We start from the raw sequence: 26,706 nt of genomic DNA on the forward strand, positions 1-26,706 counted from the left end.
AGCCCAGTGTAAAGTCTGCACTGGGGCCTATGGCTCTGAAACCAGCAATGGGGTTTCCTATAAGGGCCATTGAGTAGCAGATAGGTAGATACTGAATGGGATCGTTTTTCTCATTTCCAAGTGATCACACACACTTTTGTATGAACAGGAAATCACACAAAGGTTAGGGAGACCTGAACTCAAAACTTCCTCTCAGCTCTAAAAGATAAGCAACAGCAAAATAAGCTTTAAAGAAAAACATTTCTTTATTACATCTGATACAAATCCTGCAATAAATCTGCAGTGTGTCTACTTCCTGCTTTTATGGAAGCAAGATATATTGTTGACATTTTGTGTTTACAAATTAGCTGCTCTGCCGTGGCAGTCAGCTGACACAGCTGAGGGATTAAATTACAACTTTTCAAATTAGACAGGCTAAACTCTCTAAATGCACACAGGGTGCATTTCTCTATGTTTTCCTTCTGTCCAGTGCAAGAGTTCAGGTCCACTTGCAGCTCTTATTTTAGAAGTGCCAGTGCTGTTTATTAGACTAATGTATTTATTGGGATAGTGTATGTGAGGATGAGGAAGATAGATGTAAGCTGTGAAGCAGTATGAGGTCACTGTGCTGCTAATGAACACCTGTCACACTCTGACACACTCTGACACAAGGGACCACTTTTGCCTGGAAAGGTCAGCATTCCCCATTAGCAGTACAAATAATATATAACACTGCTGCCTGTGCGATACCTCTTGGGGATGGCTGGCGAGGAAGCCTGTTAATAAGCTAAAGGATTCCCTGGGGGGCATTGCCATTGCCTGAATCCCTATCTGCATCTTTGTGACACTAGTTCCAGGGCAGTCTCATCATTCACAGTGTCACAGAACAGCGGCTTCACTGCCGTGGAACCAGCATGCAGCTTATGAGTCAAACTACCCCATCACACAGGCATTGAGATTAAAAACAAATTGCACTTGTACTATTATGTTCCTATTACATTTGCAGTCATATCATCTGTCATACGTGAAATATGTTCCAAAACAAGTTGCCCATGGCAACCAATCAGCTTGCAGCTCCTATTTTCACAGCCTGGGTTTAAAAATGGCACCAGAGATCTGATTGGTTGTTATGGGCAAGAACATGTTCCATTCAAGCTAGCAGATAGTGATAGAAATATGGGTGCTGCCATTACACTGCTAGTTCCCTGGTTCCCATTCTCATCACATGGCCACTGCTAGTTCCCTGGTTCCCATTCTCATCACATGGCCACTGCTAGTTCCCTGGTTCCCATTCTCATCACATGGCCACTGCTAGTTCCCTGGTTCCCATTCTCATCACGTGGCCACTGCTAGTTCCCATTCTCATCACATGGCCACTGATAGTTCCCTGGTTCCCATTCTCATCACATGGCTTCAGTGTTTAGTGAGGCCTATAGCTGGATTCTGGAACAAGCTGATCGGGACTTTCCGACTTCACTGGCTGCCTGCCTGATCCAGGTCATTAGGAAGAGGAAATATCAAGTAGGCACGACTCCAAGGGAACTAGCAGTTCTACATCACAGGCTCTCTTTTAAAGTCAACTTGAAGTGGCCCAAAAAATTAGTAAATTGAAAAAGCCAACAGTAGTAGGAAGCCAGTATTTGTCATCTGCAATATCCATTTCTTCTTCTATTGAGCTTTGTGCACACACTAGATGGTTCTCAGAAGAGGCACTTGGTCGGGGGGCCTCCTCTGCTAAGAATTTAGTGTATGTACAGCAGCCTCTGATCCCACTCAGTGTCTTTCAAGCGATGAGCCAAGGGCATTGTCCTCTCACCCCACCCACTCCATCACGCCCCACTCTGTCAGCCCTCCTCCCCCTGCTAGTCAACAGGCTTCAGGGCAGCCTCAGCCCCAAACTGTCCCCCCCTCCCCCGAGGGTTTGAGTCCCGAGCCCTGCCAGTCCTCATACGTGTGTACAGGGCTACAGTAAAGTAATCCCTTTTGTCAAGCTCCAGGCAAATGGAGCAAAGTCGCCTAGAGCGGTGATGGCTAACCTTGGCACTCCAGTTGTGACAAAACTACAAATCCCATCAGGCCTCTGCCTCCCCGAGTTATACTTAGAGCTGTCAGAATATTGCAATGCCTCATGGGACTTGTAGTTCCACCACAGCTGGAGTGCCAAGGTTAGCCATCACTGGCCTAGAGCTTGAAACAGAATCAAAGCCAGCCCCGCCCCTTTCTGCCTTTCATGTAAATTCCCACCCAAGATCCCCTTGCTGTCTGAACATTCAGACTTGTGAGGAGGAAGTGGGCAGGAATGTATGAGGAGGAAGTGGGCGGGGATTTATGTCACTGTGGGAGGAGAGGCTGAACTCCGGATCACTGCATTGTAGTGATGGGAATTCCGGCTCTTCTCAGAGAATCGACTCCCATTAAAGAGCCGGCTCTTACGGCTCTGAATCGGCTCTTAATTAAATATCACAAGACACCACTCAGAATCGGATTAAAAGCCCCGCCCCTGTCTCCATGCAAACTCCAGACTGCTTCTCTGACTTTGGCAATCCCTCCTACTACTGCTCTGCTCCGCCCCAAACACTCCTACAAGCTGCAAAAGGAGGACTACATCTCCCAGAATGCTTCAGCGCCCTTTATTACGGAGAAAAGCAGAGCTAAAAGGGGCGGCTGAGGCATCGGCTCTTCTCATAGTTAGCATCGGCTCCTCTGATTCACTTCAAAGAGCCGGCTCTTAGAGCCGGCTCGTTCGCGAACGACCCATCACTACTGCATTGACAATCATCTTTCTTCGGGAATCAAGAGGTTTACTACACTAAACTGGCAAGAACAAAGAATTGGATTTTGCAGATTGGAAGTACCAGCACCCTACTGTATGGGGACGATTTTGGTTTAATACTTCTTAGGAAACTTAAGTTACACTTTATGAGGCATTTTCACAATACAGGACCAAAAACACCCCCTGCTCCCAACAGACTGTCCCATAAAGAAAAAAAAAGTAGGAATCAAACCAGTTCAGAAAAAGTTTCCATTTTTGCTTCAGCACAGGTGATTTCATCAGAGGCTTCTTACGTGACAGCAGTCCATCCACCATTGTTCAGGAAAGAACATATACAGTCCATTGTGGAGGTCACAGTGCTCAGTGTTGGGTGCACTTGGATGTGAGGTGCTCCGAGCAGAATAGTCAGAATTGGGTCAAGGCTTGAGGGTGAAGCTGTGTGCGGCTGGTCTACATTCCTCATGTGCGATTATTGCCGTTCTGTGAGGTGTGTCTGGCCCGTGCATGTTTCTCGCACACCAGGTCATTGCCTGCCCAGAAGTGTCCTCTCATGCGTAAGTTGAGGCCGCAGTCTGTGCACACGTAGCACACGGGGTGGCGGTACCGTCCCTCTGAGATCCTTACTGCCATGTCACTGCACAGACACAAGAATGACGTTATTATTCTCATTTTACACATAATTTGAATCATAAATGCCAAGCTGAACTCAAGAATATAGTAAGCCTCTGGCTATGGTAAACTCAGTCCTCAGGTCCTGACCATGGGTCTGTGTGAATATACAGGTAGACCCTAACTTACGAATGTCTGACTTTACGAATGACCCACCAATACGAACAGCCTGAAAATGGGAACATGTCAAAAAAAGAGATTTTTCAATACGCCTGGTAGTTTTTCAGAAAATCAATTTTAAAAAATTCAAAGAAAAAATGTTTATTTAAGCTCTGTAAAATGAGCTGCGGTGCACTACACTGCATAGCGAGTTCCAAGCTCTACACACACATTTTATAGCAAACCTGGGCATTGGGACCCTCTGGAAATCATAATTGCTTTAATTTTATGTGAGATTTTGCGTAAATGAAAGTTGCTCACTATGATTATCGCTAGGACAGAAGGAGGCCCAAAGGGGGGCAGGGACACACAGTGTATGCAGAGGCAGAGAATCACAGAGGCGAAGGTGGCACAGAGGGGGACACTGGGGGCACAGGAGGACAGAGGTGACACAGTGGGGCTGCAGAGGTGGCACAGAGGGGGACACTGGGGGCACAGGAGGACAGAGGTGACACAGTGGGGCTGCAGAGGTGGCACAGAGGGGGACACTGGGGACACAGGAGGACAGAGGTGACACAGTGGGCTGCAGAGGTGGCACAGAGGGGAGCACAGGAGGACAGAGGTGACACAGTGGGGCTGCAGAGGTGGCACAGATGGGGACACTGGGGACAAAGGGGGCACAGTGGAAGCAGAGGTGGCACTGGGGGGCACAGGAAGACAGAGGTGACACAGTGGGGCTGCAGAGGTGGCACAGAGGGAGGTGCTGAAGACACGGGCAACAGAGGTGGCACAGAGGGGGACACTGGGGGCACAGAAGGACAGAGGGGACACAGTGGGGCTGCAGAGGGGGAAACTGGGGGCACAGGAGGACAGAGGGGACACAGTAGGGCTGCAGAGGTGGCACAGAGGGGGACACTGGGGACAAAGGAGGACAGAGGGGACACAGTGGAAGCAGAGGTGGCACAGAGGGGGGCACAGGGAACAGAGGTGACACAGTGGGGCTGCAGAGGTGGCACAGAGGGGGACACTGGGGACAAAGGAGGACAGAGGGGACACAGTGGTAGCAGAGGTGGCACAGAGGGGGACACTGGAGGCACAGGAGGACAGAGGTGACACAGTGGAAGCAGAGGTGGCACAGAGGGGGACACTGGGGGCACAGAAGGACAGAGGGGACACAGTGGGGCTGCAGAGGGGGACACTGGGGGCACAGGAGGACAGAGGAGACAAAGTAGGGCTGCAGAGGTGGCACAGAGGGGGACAAAGGAGGACAGAGGGGACACAGTGGAAGCAGAGGTGGCACAGAGGGGGACACTGGGGGCACAGGGGACAGAGGTGACACAGTGGGGCTGCAGAGGTGGCACAGAGGGGGACACTGGGGACAAAGGAGGACAGAGGGGACACAGTGGTAGCAGAGGTGGCACAGATTGGGCACAGGAGGACAGAGGGGACACAGTGGGGCTGCAGAGGTGGCACAGAGGGAGACATTGGAGGCACAGGAGGACAGAGGGGACACAGTGGGGCTGCAGAGGGGGACACTGGGGGCACAGGAGGACAGAGGAGACAAAGTAGGGCTGCAGAGGTGGCATAGAGGGGGACACTGGGGACAAAGGAGGACAGAGGGGACACAGTGGAAGCAGAGGTGGCACAGAGGGGGACACTGGGGGCACAGGGAACAGAGGTGACACAGTGGGGCTGCAGAGGTGGCACAGAGGGGGACACTGGGGACAAAGGAGGACAGAGGGGACACAGTGGTAGCAGAGGTGGCACAGATTGGGCACAGGAGGACAGAGGGGACACAGTGGGGCTGCAGAGGTGGCACAGAGGGAGACATTGGAGGCACAGGAGGACAGAGGTGACACAGTGGAAGCAGAGGGGACACAGAGGGAGACACTGGAGGCACAACAGGTGCAGAGGTGGTACAGGGGACAGAGATTGCACAGTGTTTCCACTTAAAAACGGATTCAGGTTAAGCAGTCCCTATCTCGTTTGTTAACCGAGGACTACCTGTAAAATGAATGACGAATCCTGATATAGCACTTATAGAACTTCTGATATAGTGAACTACTTCGCCTGGTCCCTTGGAGTTTACTATAAAGGGATTCTACTGTTGTAATCAGGGTGAAATAGAAATATAACTGTGTACAGAAGCAAAGTCCTGGACACCATGACTTTCTTATAGGCCAAAGGTGCTTGGAAAAGAGGAAGCAAGCTGAATCTGTGCTTTACTAGTCTAACACTGAAAGGAACATACGGTATCTCTCTTGTATACAGATCATGGCCAGACCTGCTCTGAACTCCACACGATCTCTGAATAGCTGCCAATGTTTTTTGATCTGAAAAAAATCGATCATCGCTAGGATTTTCGATCTTTTTATCTATCGTCTGTGAAAATTCTGAACAATTTTTGTAATGACCTCTCCTCTAGCAGAGGAAAAGTAAATAGTCCAGGAACAGTTGAGATAATAAAAGTCAGATAACAGCCCTCTCCACGACTAAAGGCCCATACACACGTCGGATTTTTGCGAACGACCCGTCGTTTGAACGTTCCGTCGTTCGCACGTCAAATCCGGCGTGTGTACAGACTATCGTTCGGGTGATAAGACTGGTTTTCAAACCAGTCTTATCACCCGAACGTAGTCTGTACACACGCTGGATTTGACGTGCGAACTACGGAGCGTTCAAACGACGGGTCTTTCGCAAAAATCCGACGTGTGTATGGGCCTTAACTTAGTCGGAGAGCTTAATGGCTTGTTTGCATAGAGATAACAACTGGAGTTTCTCAACTCTTCCTGTACTGGAAACAATTACACTGATGTATCTGATCTTAATGTTTTATTTCTTAGCTGTGCTACACATACAAATCATAATATCATCATTTTTTTTTCGCTTCAGTGTCTCTTTAAAAAAAAAAAAACCTTTGATTTTTCTGTACAATCGTTTTTCTTGAACTGCTGTAAAATCTCTTAATCGTATAGTGTGTGGCCACCTTTAGTTTAGTTGCAGTCAAGATGATAAGAGATTCCGAATAAAGTGTATGAACAAAGTGGTTTGACAGGGTTGCCATTTCTGTGGGCGACATGTGCTTGAAGCTGCATGCAGTTTGTTTTTCCTGGGTTTGTGCCTTTAGCTGGTAGGTGGCTCTATCAGATTTTATCTACATAAATAGTATAGTCATCACCATTGATATACAGTATATATTTACAGAAGAGTGCACAACGCTGCATAATATGTTGGTGCTTTATAAATGCAATAAATAATAATAATGTTTAAAATATGGAGGCAACCACTGCTGCCCTCTTTCTAAGGCTAGGGTGAGGGCTCGTTCACATCTAGGGGTGTTTTCGGCATTTTTTCAAGCGCAGGCGATTTTCAAAATTGCCCCAAAATGCTTGTGCAATGATTCCCTATGAGAGAGTTCACATCTAAGCGTTTTTTTTATGATCCGCTCAGCAAAGCGCTGCCTGTACCATTTTTTTAGGCGATTTTGCCTCAATGGGAGGTATAGGAAAAACGCAAAATGCTCACAAAATCGCTTTGTGCAGTGATTGCGTTCGCGTTTTTAAGAATAAATACATTGTATTTATTCTTTTCCGGGTCTAAGAGTTCACTTCCTGACTTCCGTCAGGGAGTTAATTAAAAAAATTGCTCTGTAAAAGCGCTTAGAAAAGCACTTTTACAAAAAAAAACATAGCACGTAGGCGCTAAAAAATCCCGCACAAAATCGCAAAAAGCTTGCGATTTCGATTTTAGATGTGAACAGAGCCTAAGACACTTAGTGCTTTTCTAAGCGCTTTTACAGAGCAATTTTTTTTAATTCACTCCCTGACGCAAGTCAGGAAGTGAACTCTTTGACCCGGAAAAGAAAAAATACAATGTATTTATTCTTAAAAACGTTTAATACGCATTTCAATCTGCAACCTGACAAGTGTGGACCGACCCGGTCCACACTTGTCAGGTTGCAGATTGGAATGCGTATTAAATGGATCCGTTTTTCAAAGTGTTGTGCTTTTGCAGCATACATTTCCAGTCCGTTTAAACGTCAAAAACGTGTCCTTCCTTCCTGTGTGTTTCTATTAGATAAAGAGGTCTACAAATATGACGCTGAGGGGAGGAGCAGGCAGTAGGCAATCCGCTGTGTGTTGAAAGAGCGAATCTGATGAAAAAATTGTATCGTTAATGGGTACCTTAAAGTGAACCAGAGAAGGAGCACCCTCATGTATTTTACCATATATATCAGTGGGAACATTAGAGAAAACACCTACCCAGCTCTCTGTTTCATCGTTCACTGCTCAGCCTGCTTGTTATCAGCCCAGCCCTGAAAAAATCCCTGACTGAGCATTCTGTCTGGCTTTGTTCAGGAGTCATTATAGCTGAGTCCTTATAGCAGAGCCAGAAGGGGGCAAGCTTGGGCTTGAAAATACATCAGAGAAGACAGACTCAGCTATAATGATTCCTGAGCAAAGCCAGACTGAATGCTCAGTAGGGGATTTGATCAGGGCTAATAACAAGCAGGCTGAGCAGCGAAGGATGAAACAGAGAGCAGGGTAGGTGTTTTCTCTAATGTTCCCACTGGTATATATGGTAAAATACATGAGGGTGCTTCGTATCTGGTTCACTTTAAGGCCCCTTTAAAGGGGCTCATACACTGGTCGATATCAGCCATTGATCGATCGATCAGAAATAGATTCTTTCAAATCGATTGATCGATTTGTCGCCGATTTTGATCAATTTCGATGGATTTGATCTATCTGACAGGATGGAAGATCTAGGTCGATCTGCTGAGGGCAGCAGATCGATGGACCATAAGGTGGCCATACACTGGCCCGATTCGCGGCCGTTTCGACAGCAGATTCGATCCTGGGATCGAATCTGCTGCCAATCGTTCGCGCTAAACGCACCCGCCGATCCGATTTCCTCCCGAAATCGGATCGGTCCGTCGATCGCGCCGTGCGGGAAATTACCCTCGATCGCCCGCTGGTAGGGAGCGCGTCGCTAGCGGCGGCCGATCCGATCAGGTATACATTACCTGACGCTGGCTCCCGGGCGTCTTCTCCGCATCTTCTCCGCGCTGCACCCGCTCCATCACGGCGCTTCCTGTCACTGCAGTGACCAGGAAGTTCAGATAGAGGGCGCTCTATTTGAACTTCCTGGTCACGGAGTGACACAGGAAGCGCCGGGATGGAGCGGGTGCAGCGGGGAAAAGATGCCCGGGAGCCAGCGTCAGGTAATGTATGCGCGGGGGGGGGGGGGACAGGCGGCAGCGGCGGCTCCACAGATTGTGATCGGTTTTAGGCTGAAATCGATTCACAATCTGTTTGCAGTAAAGGCAGCCATACGATCCCTCTCTGATCAGATTCGATCAGATAGGGATCTGTCAGCTGGTCGATCTAATGGCAAATCGACCAGTGTATGGCTACCTATAGAGTTGCATTAGATCTAATGGTCCAATAATGCATTTAGATAGATTTCCAATAGATTTAATTCTGAAATCTATTGGAAATCTGTTCCTAGAGTGTGGCACACATCAGATAGATTCCTGTCAGATGCGACTTGACTCTGACAGAAATGTATCTGATCTGCTGCAAATCTATAAGTGTATGGCCACCTTTACACTAGCACCTTTTAATTGCGTTACCCAGTTTTACCACGTGGTGACGCTAAAGCAATGAAAGTCTATGTGACATTTCGTACCTGCCGCGGTGCGATGCATCAGAAACGTCACATTTGATACAAAAGCAACAACACATTACCAGCCCACATTCGCAGCGACCGGAAGTCATGTAAGTCTATGGCGACGCATATATTTAAACATTTTTCGAGTTATCGTTGCGCATGCATGGAAGCGTATTTTTTTTTCAATACACCTCCATGCAATTCGTTCTTCAGCCACAGGAAGTGATCGCTAGACAGCCTCACTTATTACAGTCAATGAAAAGTATTCTTTACCACTTGCAGCCAGTAGTGAGATTACCGCTCATTACCGTGAGGCAATCTCTGAAGACTGTCTTTGATGTTGCAGTTCTATGCAATCGTGCAATTGCACTGCAAAACAAAAACGCTGGTTAGTAGTGTGAAACCCGGCCTCGTGGTTTCTGACCTAGTGACCATGAATGATCACACACACACACATGTAATCCAAGATAAATCAGTTTCGGCTTGTATTGCCTGCTGCTAGACTTTGCACATTGCTTTTACTGATGAACCCTCATAAAAAGGAGGCAGAGTATAGCTGAGTGAAAGCTGTCACACAGTACCTCATAAAAAGGAGGCAGAGTATAGCTGAGTGAAAGCTGTCACACAGTACCTCATAAAAAGGAGGCAGAGTATAGCTGAGTGAAAGCTGTCACAGAGTACATGTGACCTATCCTCTTATTATTTTGGCGGCATTAAAGTTTTACGACATGAAATCTGCCTGGTTGCTGTGGTAACAATCTGTTTTGTCATCTCCTGCACTTTCACCACAATGATTGTCTGTGTGTCGGTATATCCTCCCAGGAGCCACCCTATACAGGAATGCTGTGAAGAGGGCAGCATCAGGCGTGTTCATAACACTGCTGATTGGGTGTTAGGAGTTACTCCACTCAGCCTATCACCTGCCGGCTCCAGCCCTTACCTATTCAATCAGAATGTTAATATCGTGAGATGGAGGGAAATCTCTGTATTATTGGCATAGCTAGGTGCATTTGTCATGATGAACACTGCTTGTGGAATCCCAGGCACTGAGACACGCCGGGTACACAATTGTCATACAATGCACATACATCACTAAGATAAACACACACCTGAGGTCATCACTGAATAACTGCTGGAAACGGGAGTGTCACAGACGCATGTGATGACATATGGGATGTGATGGCAACACAATTACATTACAAGTCAGGGGCGTAGCAATAGTGGTTGCAGAGGTAGCCACCGCATCGGGGCCCTTGGGCCAGAGGGGCCCCGAAGGACCCTTCCTCAACTGCAGTATTAGCTCTCTAGTGGTCCTGTGCTCATAATAATCACTTCTATAGAAACTTTGTATAGTGGTAATTATTAGCAAACTGTTCCCCATCCCCTTCTTGCACCTCTGACACTGTAGTTGCCATTGGCAGGTTTTGGTGCGCCGTATCAATTGCTATGTATAGAGTGCTTGGGGGCCCCAATGTAAAACTTGCATCGGAGCCCACAACTCCTTAGCTTCGCCACTGTCCCAAGTGTCACACAAACAAACAAAATGAAACACGTATACAAAACCTTCACCCTTTTTATGGAACTGTCAGCTGTTTCAGTGGGAAAAAAATCTAGTGTAACTCGAGCATCCCAGCAGCACTAGTACTGTAGACAGGACTGGCCAGAGCACAATATTTCCAAAACAAAGCCTATCTTTTGGGCAGGACCTGTAAGATACAGTATGACGTTGTATTCCTCTAAGCACTCTGGTTTCCTCCAAAAACCTTAAAACTGGTCTATTCATTCTCAGCACGGGCCATCTCGGCGCAGGGTGAAGCAGAAAAACGACTCACCCTTCTTCTGCACAAACGCCGGGCATACTCTGATTAGCAACTTGCGGGGACAGGTAATTTAGGCCCCGGCTATTGTCAGCAACCAAATGACTCTTTTTTTCCCCCCTAATTTGTGCGGCACCCGGCTGAAACTCTGGGGGCCGGTATCAGGCACACAGCGCTGCGATAAAGTGCAGTGGCACTTTCCTGATCTGTATTGCGTTCCTGCTGTTACAGGGAGTGCAATGCAACACCCACTGTGAACCTAGCCTGACCGACTGCAACTGATTCAGTGTAAAAGGACTCTATGACTGTGGTAGGGATTACACTGTGAGCAAACCTAAAAGGGACAGATAGTGACAACTACATACTTGGTAAAGGGCTGCTAAACATTTTAGCACTGTATAAGTACACAGAAATAGTAATTAGCAGCTGAAGATCACAAGCACAGATAACGGTGGTGCCAATCCATTCTTAATCCTGGTACACACCATGCAATTTTCACCTAAGATCCATAGTCAGATCTGATATTGATCTATATTGATGGAAGCTAGTATACACATGTATGCAATGTTTTCAAATTCTGAGCGGATTTCCGATCCTTCTTCCAAAAGGATATCTATCAAAAATGAATCGAAAGGATATACACACGAAACCGACAGCCAATATTTTGATCAATAAATTCCAGCATTTCCGATTTTGTGATGGTTGATCTGATCATTGCTGGCTGATGAGGGTTGTGGAGTCGGTAGAAATATCATCCGACTGCAACTCAGACTCCTCAGTTTATGAAACTACCGACTCCATCTCTGACTCCGGGGACCCAAAATTGCTCCGACTCCTTGACTCCGACTCTTGAGTTTATGAAACTACCGACTCCGATTCCTCAGTTTATGAAACCACCGACTACAACTCCGACTACAACTCTGACTCCGCGTACCCAAAATTGCTCAAACTCCACAACCCTTGCAGGACTATGGAGTGGGCACAAAAACCACCCAACTTCAACTCCGACACCTCAGTTTATGAAATCACTGATTCCCACTCCAACTCCCACTCCAGGTACCCAAAATTGCTCCGACTCCTCGATTAAGACTCGAAAGTTCTTGCAGGGATATGGAGTGGGTACAAAAATCATCCGACTCCTCAGTTTATGAAGCCACCAAGTCCGACTCCAGGTACCCAAAAATGACTCCTCTCCGACTCCACAGCCCTGTGGCTGATCTGATAATTTTCTGGATTGGAAGTAGAATCTGAAGTGAGAATTGCATGGTGTGTGCCCACCATTGCAGAGGTATGTGCAGTCATGTCAGATCTCGCACTCACCTGATGCCCGAGTTACACTTCTCACACACCCTCTGGGGGGAGGGCACTGTATTGAGGATGGGTTTCTGCAGGGTACTGCTGGCTACAGGCTTCTGAGCAACAGGTGACAGTTTGCTGGGGAAGGATGTGGAAATACCTGTAATACAGAAATATAGCCTTCGGTCACTATGAGATTCTATCATTTCTAATGCCTGAGCATATTCTGTAGCAGACTGGACATATGACATTTTTCTCATTCAGAGGCTTCTCACGTTTCCTCACGTGCTCTCTCTCTCTCTCTTTCATAGAGCGCAAACATGTTATTAAAGTGAAAACGAGGTGAGAGGGATATGGAAGCTGCCATATTTATTTCTTTTTAACAATGCTAGTTGCCGGGCAGTCCTCCTGATCCTGTGTATCTAATACCTCTAACCATAGACCCCGAACAAGCATTCAGCAGGTCAGGTGCTCTGACTCAGGTTTTACTTGATTAGCCATATGCTTGTTGCAGGGTTTTGACTCAGACACACCAGAAAAGCAACAGGGCAGCCTCCATATCCCTCTCACCTCGGGTTCCCTTTAAGGCAAAACTCCGCTTTCACTGACGTTTGTCACAAGCTTTTATCAGTGCACCTCAAGAATTAGTTTTTTTTTCTTTTTAACAGTAAAACTTTATTGACTCTGTAGAAAAATATATGTTACAAACAATACACAGTCACAGACCGGAACATCATAAACCCCTAGAAGACGTGGCTGGAGGCTCGCTGAGGATTGGGGGTGGGGGTGTTGTGCTTTTTCGTCCGGTTGCCCAAGCAACCAGCAAGCACATGTATCTGGCATCAGGCGATCCCCGCCGATTCCCCCCATGCTGGACTACTGTGACAGGCCCTGCTCCTAGAAAGTCTATACATTAGCTCCTACCTTCCCCAGTGATTGGCCCATATGCCTATCTACACTGGCTATCAGTCCTAGCGTCACGGCATGCTTTAGGTAAATGAATTATTGATGTCCCAGCTGTGGAGTGGTTTATGCTTCGTCTGGCCTTAGTTTGTACAGCTGTAGAATCACTGCCTTATAAGTCTACATCAAGCCCCCATCCCAGACTGCGGCAGATCTTAGGGCATTCCAATAAGAGCACCAGTCTCTGCAGTGACAAGTATGAAGGCGAGCTCTGTGCTTTGTCTGATGCTAAGCCATGTCACAGCCTGGGGAGTGTATGCTAATCTCAGTGCTGTCTGAACTTGCTCAGAGGACATGTGACCATCCCATTCTCATCAGCGCGCAGCCCTAATAACATGTTAAATATTTCTAGGCTGGGTCAAATGTAGCTGTGTCATTGACTTGCACAGCAGGATCCCCATCCACTCAAAATACCACGTAGTTCCCACATGTCCCAAATTCCTCTGGCCCTCATTCTGGGATTCTTTCTCTATCGGATACGATGCATAGATCCAGAATGGTTCAACCACCAAGACCTGAAGTATAAGCGGACCTCCGGTGTAAAAATACACTCCAAACTATCAGTCCAGGTAGCAGAAGTTATAACAGAGTAGCAGGAATTTTTTTTTTTAAACTGACCACTTGCGCCATAATATCCAGATTTTGTTGCTCAGCCACACACCCTTTTTGAAAAATTGCCATGGCAGTTTTCTGCCTTTGCAATGACTGCTAAGAGATTGTGTCACCTGTGGGTGGGAGGCGCCTTATAGCGTAGCCTGAGAGGTACTCTGCGTCTACCTGTGCCAATGAGCCAGCATATCTCAGAGAGGAGAGGTAGAGAGAGAAGCAGTACAGTGCCAGCTACAGTATGTACAGCTCTTTGAAGTACAGCTTGAGAGATACAAGGGATCAGTGTTGTAACAATAGGGGCTGCAGTCCCTGCACCCCAGAAAGCTCTGTTGGTGGGCAGAAAAGGAGGGGGGAGGATTAATTTGCCTGCTAATTTGTATAGCTCTGCAGCGAGCTGTTAAAGCTGCAGAGCTTTGAATTTCAAAAATAGCTTGGTCACTAGGGGGGTGTAATGCTGGGAATACACAATACGTTTTTTCAGCAGATAGATGGGTTGATAGATAATTTCTGACATGTCCGAAAGATGAGAAAATCAATTGGAAAATCGATTGAATATAAGATCGGACAGTAAATCGACTGAAAAATCTCATTGTGTATCCCCAGCATTAGCCTACGGTCCTCAAGTGGTTAATGCAGAGCAACAGATACAGTGTAGCTCCTCTCTCTCTCTCTCTCTCTCTCTCTCTCTCTCTCTCTCTCTCTCTCTCTCTCATAATGCATTGATGTCTGGCTCAGATAAACACTGTATCATTTCTGTATAACAGAAACAACCCTTTTGACCACTTAACATTTACATTAACCATTTTTTGAACACCTTCCCTATTTACATATTTTCTGGGTAAATAGCTATAATATATGTATACAGTATACAGTGGAGTAGCTAGAGACTATGGGACCCCATAGCAAAATTTTCATGGGGCCCCTCATATCTAGGTAGGCACTCTTGAGCAATGCTACCTGCCCCTACCCTATGGATATGGGTGCAATTTACATGCAATGTACACTGTGTATAGTCTATGTACACAGAAACAAAGTCAGAGGGTGAAGAAAAAAAATTAAAGTTAATACATAAAGTACCCCCTGGGCCCCCTCTTCTCCAGGGCCCCATAGCAGTTGCTATGGCTGCTATGGCTATTGCTACGCACCTGACAGTATATTAAAAGAAACAGCTGTAATATCTAGAAGTTGCCTAAAGAAAGTCCTTCCTGTCCTTAAAAAACTATACCAGATGTATCTGGCTACTCTAAAAATAAAAACACAGCCTGGTAAGCACATTGGTAGAGAAGAGGTTAAAGTGTACCAGAGACGAGATCAACTAAAAGTTTTATACATACCTGGGGCTTCCTCCAGCCCCATCCGCACGGATCTCCCCCACGCCGCCGTCCTCAGTCTTCTGTATCGCTGGTCTGGCCGCGGCTGGCCGAAGTTACGGGACCCGGTACCGGCGATACAGAAGACTGAGGAGGTCGGCGTGGGGGAGATACGTGCAGATGGGGCTGGAGGAAGCCCCAGGTATGTATAAAACTTTTAGGGCTCGTTTCCACTTGTGCGGCGTGCGTCTCGCAGACGCACGCTGGCACTGAACGGGTGGGCAGGATCGCAGGCGAATCCCATCAGCCGTGCCATGCACGGCTATGGGAATCACAGCCTCCACTGCGAATTCTGCGGTGGGTTCTGGAGCGAATTGCTATCACAAGCGATTCGGCCGGCGGTGCTGTTATACTCCTATGGCAGAGTTTCCCCGCACGATTTGCCTGCGGGGAAACTCTGCGGATTCGCGGCGGAAACCACGATAGTAGGAACGGGCCCTCAGTTGATCTTGTCTCTGTTTTTTTTTTTTAATAAACCTATCTGCAGGCTGCCATTCTCTGAAACATACGGTAAACTACAATCTGTTTCTCATTCTCAAAACAAAGTGATTAGATATTTGATTTGAACACAAAATCTAACAAATATCTACTGAAAACAAGGGTAGCCCTAATCAATATTTTTGACTCATTTTGATCAGAGAAGCCCATTCCTTCCCTAGCAGAAACTTGCAAGAACGCAGGACAGTACAGCAAGCAACCTCCATGGTGCAATCAATATCAGGTAAGATCTCTGCTGAAATCTTATCTTATATCTACTAATGCAAAGTGGCAGGTCAGGTAGATACCAATCGCTCATCTAATGTGGCAGTAATCTTACTGTTTTCCCTAAAGGTGCCCATACACTCGTCAGATTGGCAGCAGATAGATAAGAAATGCATCTGATGATCTATCTGATGCGTTTTTAGAACATTTTTTACCAGGATAGAATTCCAATAGATTTCAGTTTGAAATCTATTGAAATTCGATCTGATGGCATTTTATTGCCATCAGATTTCCATTAAGGCCAATGCAAACTGATAAGCAATCTCATCAGATCGACCTAAATTTTCCACCCTGCAAGTTCGATGGAAATCCATCGAAATCGATCGAAATCGGCCGTCGATCGGTCAATTGGCCAACCGATTTGCAATCGATTGATCGATCGATCGATCGGGATCGATCGGTCGGCCAGAAAATCGGCTGAGTGTATGGGCTGCTTTACAGTAAGTAGTAAAAAGCTGACAGATCTGACAGATTTTGGACAAGTCCATCTCCTCCTGGGAGATTCTGAATGTATCCCTTTATTTATAAAAGCAGTTTTTGGCAGTTGGACTGAGCATCTAGCATTCAGTAAGTGCTTTTGTAAATAAATAAATGACTGAAAATCCCCCATGAGGAAATGGACTAGTCCAAACCCTTACAGGTCTGATTGATTTTCACTATCTACTGTAAAAGACAGCAACATATGATAAAAGTGATTTATAGCACATTTTATAAAGTCTGTGAGAAATGTGTGTGTGTGTGTGTGTGTGTCTAACTAATATTATAAATGCAAAAGTTTGGATGTTTGTTACTCAATCACACAACAAACAGATTTGAATGAAATTTGGTACACACATAGTACATTACCCGGAATTACATACAGTATAGGGTACTTTTTATTCCCATAACCAAAAAGGGGGCGGAGACAAATACAAATTTCACTGGAAAATGTAAACTGCAGCCATTCTTACACTGTTACTGGCAGGGTTCTCAAACTTTGCACAGTTGGTCACTGGGTGACTGGGATTAATATTCAGAATAGTGGGTGGAGCCTACAACAGCCACTCAAAATTCACCTATTGATTTTAAACGTGAATATTTAATTGATGCCATTCTTGCACTGTTAATGGCACAAGCAACAAACTTGGTTCAAATTCAGAAGGGGTGGAGCCACAGCTAGATTTGTTTCATTTCAATGCAAATTATTGATGCCAAAGACCGCAAAGCTCACAAACTAGGTCATTGAGTAATTGTGTGTTAGGGTTAGAAAAACAAAAGTTTGCTTTCCTAAAACAGAAAGAATTTGCGATAATTCAGGTTGGAGTGAGCTTGAGATGTCTCCCAGAGCAACACTGCTGAATATATGCAAATTAACCATTGTACCCTTAGAAGCTAAACACACCTCCAGAATTTGCATATATTCAGCAGTGGTGCTCTGGGAGACATCTCGAGCTCACTCCAACCTGAATTATCGCAAACTCTTTCTGTTTTAGGAAAGCAAACTTTTGTTTTTCTTAACATCTTAGTAAGGGGGCTTTTAGGACCATTGTAGTCCCTTACACACTCCAATGAGTTCTGGGTCACCATGAGCTTGCTGGTTAGTCTGTGCCTCTAGGGTTAGAAAAAGCGGGCGGAGCCAACACCAGCCAAATACATACCCAGGCAATACCGGGCCATCAGCTAATTAATATATATATATATATATATATGTATATGTGTGTGTGTGTGTATATATATATATATATATGTATATGTATATATATATATATATATATATATATATATATTCAATTTTACAATTTTTCACAATGGTTGTGCTTTAAAGGATAACTGAAGTGAGAGGGATATGAAGGCTGCCATATTTATTTCCTTTTAAGCAATACCAGTTGCCTGGCTGCCCTGCTGAGCCTCTGCTTCTAACACTTTTAGCCATAGTCCCTGAACAAGCATATGCAGATCAGGCAGTTTCTGACATTATTGTCATATCTGACGAGATTAGCTGCATGCGTATTTCTGGTGTTATCTAGACACTACTGCAGCCACAAACCAGCAGGCCTGCCAGGTAACTGGCATTGTTTCAAAGGAAATAAATATGGCAGCCTCCATATCCCTCTCACTTCAGGTGTCCTTTAAACCCTGAACACAGATGCTATAATGAACGTAAAGAACTACGGATCTCCTCTGCACTCTACATTCTTATGGCAGTTATGCGTACTAAAGGGGTCCTCTACTTCACGGCAGACACAGATAGAAGACCTTGCCACATAACAGTTCCCTTAGTGCATTTGGCAAGACTGCCCTGATTGCTCTGTGATTAACTGTGCTTGCTTAAATGTTTACGCATTAAAAAAACACAAGTAGTCCTACAATTGGGCAAGAGTCAATAAGGCAATTTCAACATCAGGATTACTGTGTAAAGATTACAAAGCTATCATTACAGCTGTGTCAGTCCTTCTTGCCACCATTATGTAGATTCACTGCTTTCGCTATGTCACTATATACAGAGTATCCAATACTGAGTGAGGCTCCCTCACAGCTCCTCTGAGTCCCTAAGAGACATAAGAAGATGCTGGGTGTCTCCGCTCCCCAGTGACTTGCCATATAATGTGTTTATTCTTACCCTTCATGCACAGATAACATCTACAAGCAGTTGAGAAAACCTCTGCTTTACAGTGTGCAGGTGCAGACTGTGATAAGTGGTGACAGGAACTGTCATCTGTCATTTCCTTCTCTGTGTCACTCTGTACCAACCACAGACCCCTTCCCCAACGCACTGGAAATTACTGCTGCTAAGGGACGATAGTGTCTGCTGGAAATCTTATGCTACTGGTGGTCAGTCGTATAGATTTATAGCTTGCTAGTGGTAATCACAGTGTCTGTGTGAAGTGTTGGGTCCCTTGTTGCTCCGCATATTAAGTGCAGATCCCACAACTGTAAGTATGGAGGAGAGACAGATGTGCTATCACTACACCTGTAACAGTTCTGCTGGTAGCTATGGCTGCTGTCTGTAGTGTCAGTGCTGTCTGCTGTATGTAGCAAAAGAGAAAGTTCTGCTACAGCAAATGGTGTTCAGTTAGTAACTAAAGAATGAAGTTTTGGTCCTGGTACTGACAATATCTGCTGTCTCGGTACTGCAGCTAAACACTAAAGCCTCAGTCACTGTTGAATGGCCATAGCATAAAGGCAGCTCAGTCCTAGATACTGGATCCCAGCGACTAAAGACTGTGCTACATATTAATGAAGTTGTCATCCATTGCAGCTAGTCAATGGCACTATGATTAGGAACTAGTTGCTTTGACTAGCAGCTTGTGATTCCATTGCCTGTGTGACACGGTCCCTGGTAGTGATGATATATGCTTTAAGTAAATGGTGCAGGCTGTAGTGTCAGTCACAGTCAAAGTGGTTAAAGCAAATACAGGTAATGGTGCTGTAGTAGCAGGCCCGCCATCAGGGGGGGACATCCGTGACTCCCGTCACGGGCCCCGGCCCTGCAGGGGGGCCCCATCCCCGCCGCGGCCCTGCCGGGTGCCGCCCGGCCGCCGCTCAACCCCCCCTGACCGCTTCTCCCTCCCTCTCCCTCCATCCCTCTAGCCGCCGCCGCCGCCGCCGCCTCCGCCGCCTCCGCCTAGTCAGACCCCGATCAGGCGGCGACAATAGTGCGGGCGCTAGGACCCAGCGCCCGCACTGATATGCGGAAGTGACGTCACTTCCGCATATAGAGCGGGTGCGTCCAGCGCCCGCTCTGGTCGGGTCGCCGCTGATCTTGAGGTCTGACGCTGGGCAGCACTCACTGGCAAGGTAGGGGAGGCAGCGGCGGCAGCGACGACGACGGCGGCGGCTCCCTGTCACTCGCTCACTAGCTAAAGGGCCTCCCTGTCACTCACTCCCTAAAGGGCCTCCCTGTCACTCACTCCCTAAAGGGCCTCCCTGTCACTCACCCACTACTTAAAGGGCCTCCCTGTCACTCACTCCCTAAAGGGCCTCCCTGCCACTCACTCACTACTTAAAGGGCCTCCTTGTCACTCACTCACTACTTGAAGGGCCTCCCTGTCACTCACTCACTACCTAAAGGGCCTCCCTGTCACTCACTCACTACCTAAAGGGCCTCCCTGTCACTCACTCACTCCCTAAAGGGCCTCCCTGTCACTCACTCACTCCCTAAAGGGCCTCCCTGTCACTCACTTCCTAAAGGGCCTCCCTGTCACTCACTCACTAGCTAAAGGGCCTCCCTGTCACTCACTCACTACTTAAAGGGCCTCCCTGTCACTCACTCACTACTTGAAGGGCCTCCCTGTCACTCACTCACTACCTAAAGGGCCTCCCTGTCACTCACTACCTAAAGGGCCTCCCTGTCACTCACTCACTCCCTAAAGGGCCTCCCTGTCACTCACTCACTACCTAAAGGGCCTCCCTGTCACTCACTCCCTAAAGGGCCTCCCTGTCACTCACTCCCTAAAGGGCCTCCCTGTCACTCACTCCCTAAAGGGCCTCCCTGTCACTCACTCACTACCTAAAGGGCCTCCCTGTCACTCACTCACTCCCTAAAGGGCCTCCCTGTCACTCACTCACTCCCTAAAGGGCCTCCCTGTCACTCACTCCCTAAAGGGCCTCCCTGTCACTCACTCACTAGCTAAAGGGCCTCCCTGTCACTCACTCACTACTTAAAGGGCCTCCCTGTCACTCACTCACTCCCTAAAGGGCCTCCCTGTCACTCAATCACTCCCTAAAGGGCCTCCCTGTCACTCACTCACTCACTCCCTAAAGGGCCTCCCTGTCACTCACTCACTAGCTAAAGGGCCTCCCTGTCACTCACTCACTACTTAAAGGGCCTCCCTGTCACTCACTCACTACTTGAAGGGCCTCCCTGTCACTCACTCACTACCTAAAGGGCCTCCCTGTCACTCACTCCCTAAAGGGCCTCCCTGTCACTCACTCACTCCCTAAAGGGCCTCCCTGTCACTCACTCACTCCCTAAAGGGCCTCCCTGTCACTCACTCACTCCCTAAAGGGCCTCCCTGTCACTCACTCACTAGCTAAAGGGCCTCCCTGTCACTCACTCACTAGCTAAAGGGCCTCCCTGTCACTCACTCACTAGCTAAAGGGCCTCCCTGTCACTCACTCACTAGCTAAAGGGCCTCCCTGTCACTCACTCACTAGCTAAAGGGGCTCCCTGTCACTCACTCACTAGCTAAAGGGGCTCCCTGTCACTCACTCACTACCTAAAGGGGCTCCCTGTCACTCACTCACTACCTAAAAGGGCTCCCTGTCACTCACTGCCTAAAGGGCTCCATGTCACTCACTACCTAACCTGGGGGTCCCTGTCAGAATCCAGGTGAGAGGTGTCTACCATAATAAGGGGGCATTCTGCCTATTTATGTGAAATGCTGTCTATTTATGTGCCTCATGACTGCTGAATTTGTCTTGTTGGGGGCCTAATGATTGAATTTTTACTTGTTGGGGGCCTCATGATTTGTTGGGAGCCTCAAGATTGCTGAATTTGTCTTGTTGTGGGCCTCATGATTGCTGAATTTGTCTTGTTGGGGGTCTCACGAATGCTGAATTTGTCTTGTTGGGGGCCTCATGATTGCTGAATTTGTCTTGTTGGGGGCTTCATGATTGCTGAATTTGTCTTGTTGGGGGCCTCATGATTGCTGAATTTGTCTTGTTGGGGGCCTCATGGTTTGTTGGGGGCCTCATGATTGCTAACTGCGAGACTATGGGAAAATCTGAATCATTACCATATGAGACAATAGCATTAAACCTACTTTTTTAGCTTTTTTAAACAGAAAATAAAACTGGGAGGTTCTAAAAAAATGATGGAGCACTTCCTCCTTCCGGCTTGAAGGAGGAAGTGCTCGATATCGAGGCTTGCAACGCGTCCATTCAGACACTTGCACCTCGTTGAAACGCTGGGTGAAGATCGGCGTTCTGGGTAATTAACCCCGCCGCATCTAGCCGCTCAGCTGTGGCAATTAGAGCTAACTTGAATCACGAGTATCCACCGTGGTTATTCGTGATTAATTTGTGGACAGCAAGCCTCCAACTAGCTCTGCCAACATGTAATGGCTACACACATTTCTCAGTTTGTGGGGGGGGGGGGGGGCCCGGACTGATGATTTGTGAGGGGCCCCAAAATTTCTGATGGCGGCCCTGTGTAGTAGTAACTAACTGGATGCTGTAGTGTTAGTCTCAGTCAAAGTAGTGGCAGTATATGCTAGTAATGGTGCTGTAGTAGTGACTACAGACTGAAGTGTCAGTCACAGTTGCAGTGGTGGCAGTATCTCCCCGTAATGGTGCTGTGGCAGTGACTACAGGCTAAAGTTTCAGTCACAGTTGCAGTGGTGGCAGTATCTGCCAGTAATGGTGCTGTGGTAGTGACCGCATACTGAAGTATCACTCACAGGTGCTGTGGTGGCTGTATCGCGTACGTACAAAAAGGGCGCCCGGAAAAAAAGGGCGCGGGGTGTAAACTCTAAATAATAATTAATCATTAATAGGGTTTATAAAAATAGTGTGCTATATTTCGTTTACAAATAAGGTTTAACAAAATTATAAATCATTAAATAATGTTTATGAAGTCGGAAATTGTGAAAACGTTATTCTTCCCTGTTTCTAAAGTTAAACTTATAATTACGTTTATGAAAAAAACAATAATATATGTTTAATTGTTATAATTCTATATTATTGTGAATAACCTTCATTTACGATTTGTTCTTATAATAAAATCTGAAAATATTCTTTATAACAATGATATAAATATAACTACGTTCGTAATAAGTGTTGTAAAACATTAGTAACTATTACTAAAATTTTATCAAAACTTTACCTAAGCCTACTCTTACACAGAACCCTCCCTGTACCTATCCCTAACCCCTAGACCCCCCTGTTGGTGCCTAAACCTAAGACCCCCCTGTTGGTGCCTAAACCTAAGACCCCCCTGTTGGTGCCTAAACCTAAGACCCCCCTGTTGGTGCCTAAACCTAAGACCCCCCTGTTGGTGCCTAAACCTAAGACCCCCCTGTTGGTGCCTAAACCTAAGACCCCCCCTGTTGGTGCCTAAGTAACCCTCCCTGTACCTACCCCTAACCTCTAGTCCCCCCTGTTGGTGCCTAAACCTAAGACCCCCCTGGTGGTGCCTAAACCTAAGACCCCCCTTTATTATGTGGATAATAATGTTTTACTAATTGTGGATGCAAAAAATATTTTGCAATTTACGTTACGTACTGATCGCTTTATTTTGTGAATAATAATGTTTTACAAACAGTATGGGATAAAACTTTAAATAATGTTTTAATTAGTTAAATAAGATAAATATGTTTAGTATTTTTATAAACGTTATTCGGCACGGGTGCATTTTATAAACGTAAATCACCACAAGCACACTTAAAAATCATTAAAAATCTCCTGGCGCCAGTTGTAAATGTTATTTATGTCCTGCGCCCTTTTTTCCTGCTCGGCGCCCATTAGACGCTATTTATTATGAGAGTGAATGGCGGCGCCCTTTTTGTCCACTAGCGGCATGCGCCCTTTTTTCCCGGTTCCGGCTGTATCTGCCAGTAATGGTACTGTGGTAGTGACCGCATACTGAAGTTTCAGTCACAGTTGCAGTGATGGCAGTATCTGCCAGTAATGGTGCTGTGGTAGTGACTACATGCTGAAGTGTCAGTCACAGTTGCAGTGGAGACAGTATCTGCCCGTAATGGTGCTGTGGTAGTGACCGCATACTGAAGTGTCAGTCACAGTTGCAGTGGTGGCAGTATCTGCCTGGCTGCCAGTAATGGTGCTATGGCAGTGACTACAGACTGAAGTGTCAGTCACAGTTGCAGTGCAGTGGTGGCAGCATCTGCCCATAATGGTGCTGTTGTAGTGACTGCAGGTTGAAGTATTGCTCACAGTTGTAGTAGTGCTGTGCAGTGGTGGCAGTATCTGCCAGATAATGCTGTGGTAGTGACTACAGGCTGAAGTGCCAGTCTCAGGTGCAGTGGTGGCAGTATCTGCCAGTAATGGTGCTTTGGTAGTGACTACAGGCTGAAGTACCAGTCACAGGTGCAGTGCAGTGGTGGCAGTATCTGCCAGTAATGGTGCTGTAGTGACCACATGCTGAAGTATCAGTCACAGGTGCAGTGGTGGCGGTATCTGCCAGTAATGGTGCTGTAGTGACTACAGGCTAAAGTGTCAGCCACAGTCTTGCAGTGTAACTTGTATAACCCCCATATGTGTTCCCAAGTATCCGCAGCCATCCCACAAGCGTTATAGCCACAATAGGTACCGTCAGGGTCGCTCTCCAGGGCCTCCTGCAGTAGTCGGAAGCTGCTGGACTGTCTTGGGGTCGTCTTGGGCTCCTGGTTCCCCTGCAGCATCTTGTACACCTCGGAGTCTTCGAACACCGAACTCATCTTGTGGGATCAGTCCACTCTGTAGGCCCTAGGACTGGAAAACACACAGAGAGATTCAGCACTCAGCTTATACAGTATTTACTTCTCACACTTGTCTTTCATCCCTCAGTCTGCAGCATGCTTCCTCTTACACTCATTTTCCCCTGTGTGTGCATGTTTCCGCCCTGAGCTTTGCTCACCCTTCTGCTGTTTTGTGTGTGTGTGTGTGTGTTCTTTTTCTCTTTCCCCAGCATATTTTCTCCCTCCCCCCATACTTCATACAGCACTGTACTGTACAAGTCTTCCCCCTCTGTGGGCTGCTTCCCTCCCTGCCCTCAGGCTGTCTATATCCCAGATGTGCTGCTCACATGTCTGTCTCCTCTCTTGTTGCCAGAGATGCCCCTTGTAGCTCTGCCAGGCTCAGTGTCTGTGCCTCAGTCTCTTGGACCTCTGCCTGTGGGTCAGGGAGAACTCCTGTGCCTCTTTCTCCTTTCTTTCAGACTCTCCTCTCTACTGTCACTTCAGTCTCTTCTTCCTGTCCTCAGGACACACCTGTGTTTCAGTGTCCCGCCTGTGTGTCTCCCCCTCCTCTCATTATCACAGACACACCTCTGCCTCTGCATAGCTGTCAGTCTCTGGCTCTCTGTGTAGTGCAATGAGGCACTCAGAGGATGATGGGTGATTTCCCAAGCAACCACAGCATCTTGGATTCTTGGTCCCCCACATAGGAGCCTCTCACATCTGTTTTTTGTTAAAAGAAAGAGCACGAGTTTGGAGGCAGCCAGGAAAGGCAGCAGGAGACTGCCAAACGAGAGAAAGATAGCTGTGAGAATGATTGATCTGGAGAAAGCGGAGCAGATGCGTTGAGGTTGCCCAGCCCAGGCAGTGTGTTGGGATAGGGGTTGTAGAGGTTATGACTGCAACAGGGCCCCTGTGGTGAAAGTTTTTGCAACCTTTCCAGATTTTGCAACCGGTTGCAATCATTTATAGATATTAGTATCAGAAAGTGCAATCTAACCATTGACTTTAAGGGAACCTGAGATGGGGGATTAGCAATAAAATATACATACCTGGGGTTTCCTCCAACCCCCTCCGGCCTGATCGCTCTCATGGCTTCCTCTTCTCCTTCTCCGTTTGCCTGCAATTGGCCCCAAAAAGTCCTCCAGGGCCAATTGCAGGCGAATGGAGTCAAGACTTTTCGTGGCCAAGTGCGCATGCTCGGCCCAGCCACACGTGCGCTCCCGCCACGTTCACATCGCCTGGAGCATTCTGCGTTACACAGGCACAGAATGCTTCCGACAGCGGGAGCAATACAGGGGAGTGCACCTGGCAAGACTGCACATGCGCCGAATGGCCCCAACTGATGGATTTTCTGGGGCCAGTAGCAAACAAACAGAGAGGGAGAAGAGGACACCGTGGGAGCGGGGCTGGAGGAAGCCCCAGGTACTTATATTACATTTCGGGGGCTCCGTCTCTGGTACACTTCAAAGCTATGAGTATCAGAAAATGCAACCCAACCAAACCCTGTTCTTACACAAAACCCTCCTCTGCCGGCCAACTAATAACCCCCCTGGAGGAAACTAATAAGTTCCCCCTCCCCCGGAGGGAACTAATACCCTCTAGGAGGGAACTAATAGCTGTGTAGACACCGGTGGTTGCAAATAATTAGTCATAATTCCTGAAAAAAGCCACCCATGCGCAGTTATGCGCAGTCCTTACAGTGCACATGCGCTGCACAGCAAGTTGCAGAATCTGTTGGGTCGCAGTATCTTTCACCACACCTGCATCCAGAGAGCATAATTAGGGTCTTTCATCATTCACATCATCTTTTCAGGCTAGGTTCACATTGGACATTATGGAGTGAAGTTAGGGAGGCATCGCAACACTGAAAGATGCACTGCAATATTAAGTCTATGCGACGCTCACAGTGTGATGTTAGCGTTGCGGTGTAGCGTGGTGCGTTATGGTAACACACTGCTGCAGTGACTTACCACTAAATGCACACAGAAACAGGCACAGGGAAGCATACTTTTCATTGACTGTATGCTTCACCGTATACTTCACGGTATGTGACGTAATGCGGCCATAATGTGCGGTACCACCTTTTTGTTCTGTTGTGTTCCTGTTACACAGGGAACACAGCACAACGTTCCACTAGTGGCGTAGCGAAGAGGCTGTGGGCCCCAGAGCAAGTTTTGCATTGGGGCCTCCCAAGCTCTTTATACATAGCAATTGATACGCCACACAACCACAGTGTCAGAGGTGCAAGAAGGGGATGGGAAACAGTGTATCAATGATCACTGCTATTCTAATCATCTATAGAAGTGAATATTATCAGCATA

The 26,706-nt window shown here is 47.1% G+C and overlaps 1 protein-coding gene and 1 long non-coding RNA gene across 6 annotated transcripts in view; one reads left to right on the plus strand and one right to left on the minus strand.

Annotated features, from left to right (window-relative positions):
• Positions 1–226: 226 nt before the first annotated feature.
• PDLIM2 (PDZ and LIM domain 2) lies at positions 227–25,058 on the minus strand. Of its 5 annotated transcripts, none has more exons than XM_068274683.1 (4): positions 24,974–25,058; positions 24,259–24,419; positions 12,331–12,466; positions 227–3,386 (listed from the first exon to the last, which is right to left on the minus strand). In XM_068274683.1, the coding sequence occupies exons 2-4, from the start codon at positions 24,383–24,385 to the stop codon at positions 3,212–3,214; spliced, it is 438 nt and encodes a 145-aa protein (XP_068130784.1). In that variant the 5' UTR covers positions 24,386–24,419; positions 24,974–25,058; the 3' UTR covers positions 227–3,211. The 5 variants fall into 5 exon arrangements, with proteins under 5 accessions (XP_068130784.1, XP_068130782.1, XP_068130785.1 ...); XM_068274681.1 differs by lacking the exon at positions 24,974–25,058 and adding an exon at positions 24,733–24,921; XM_068274684.1 differs by lacking the exon at positions 24,974–25,058 and adding an exon at positions 24,565–24,586.
• Positions 19,704–26,706, plus strand: part of LOC137562883 (uncharacterized) — a 100,649-nt gene continuing 93,646 nt past the window's right edge. The window contains exon 1 of the long non-coding RNA XR_011030207.1: positions 19,704–19,787. This is a non-coding gene — a long non-coding RNA (uncharacterized lncRNA). The remainder of the gene's footprint in view (positions 19,788–26,706) is intronic.

The sequence above is a fragment of the Hyperolius riggenbachi genome, chromosome 3 (assembly GCF_040937935.1).
Source record: "Hyperolius riggenbachi isolate aHypRig1 chromosome 3, aHypRig1.pri, whole genome shotgun sequence".
Classification (NCBI taxonomy): Eukaryota; Metazoa; Chordata; class Amphibia; order Anura; family Hyperoliidae; genus Hyperolius; species Hyperolius riggenbachi.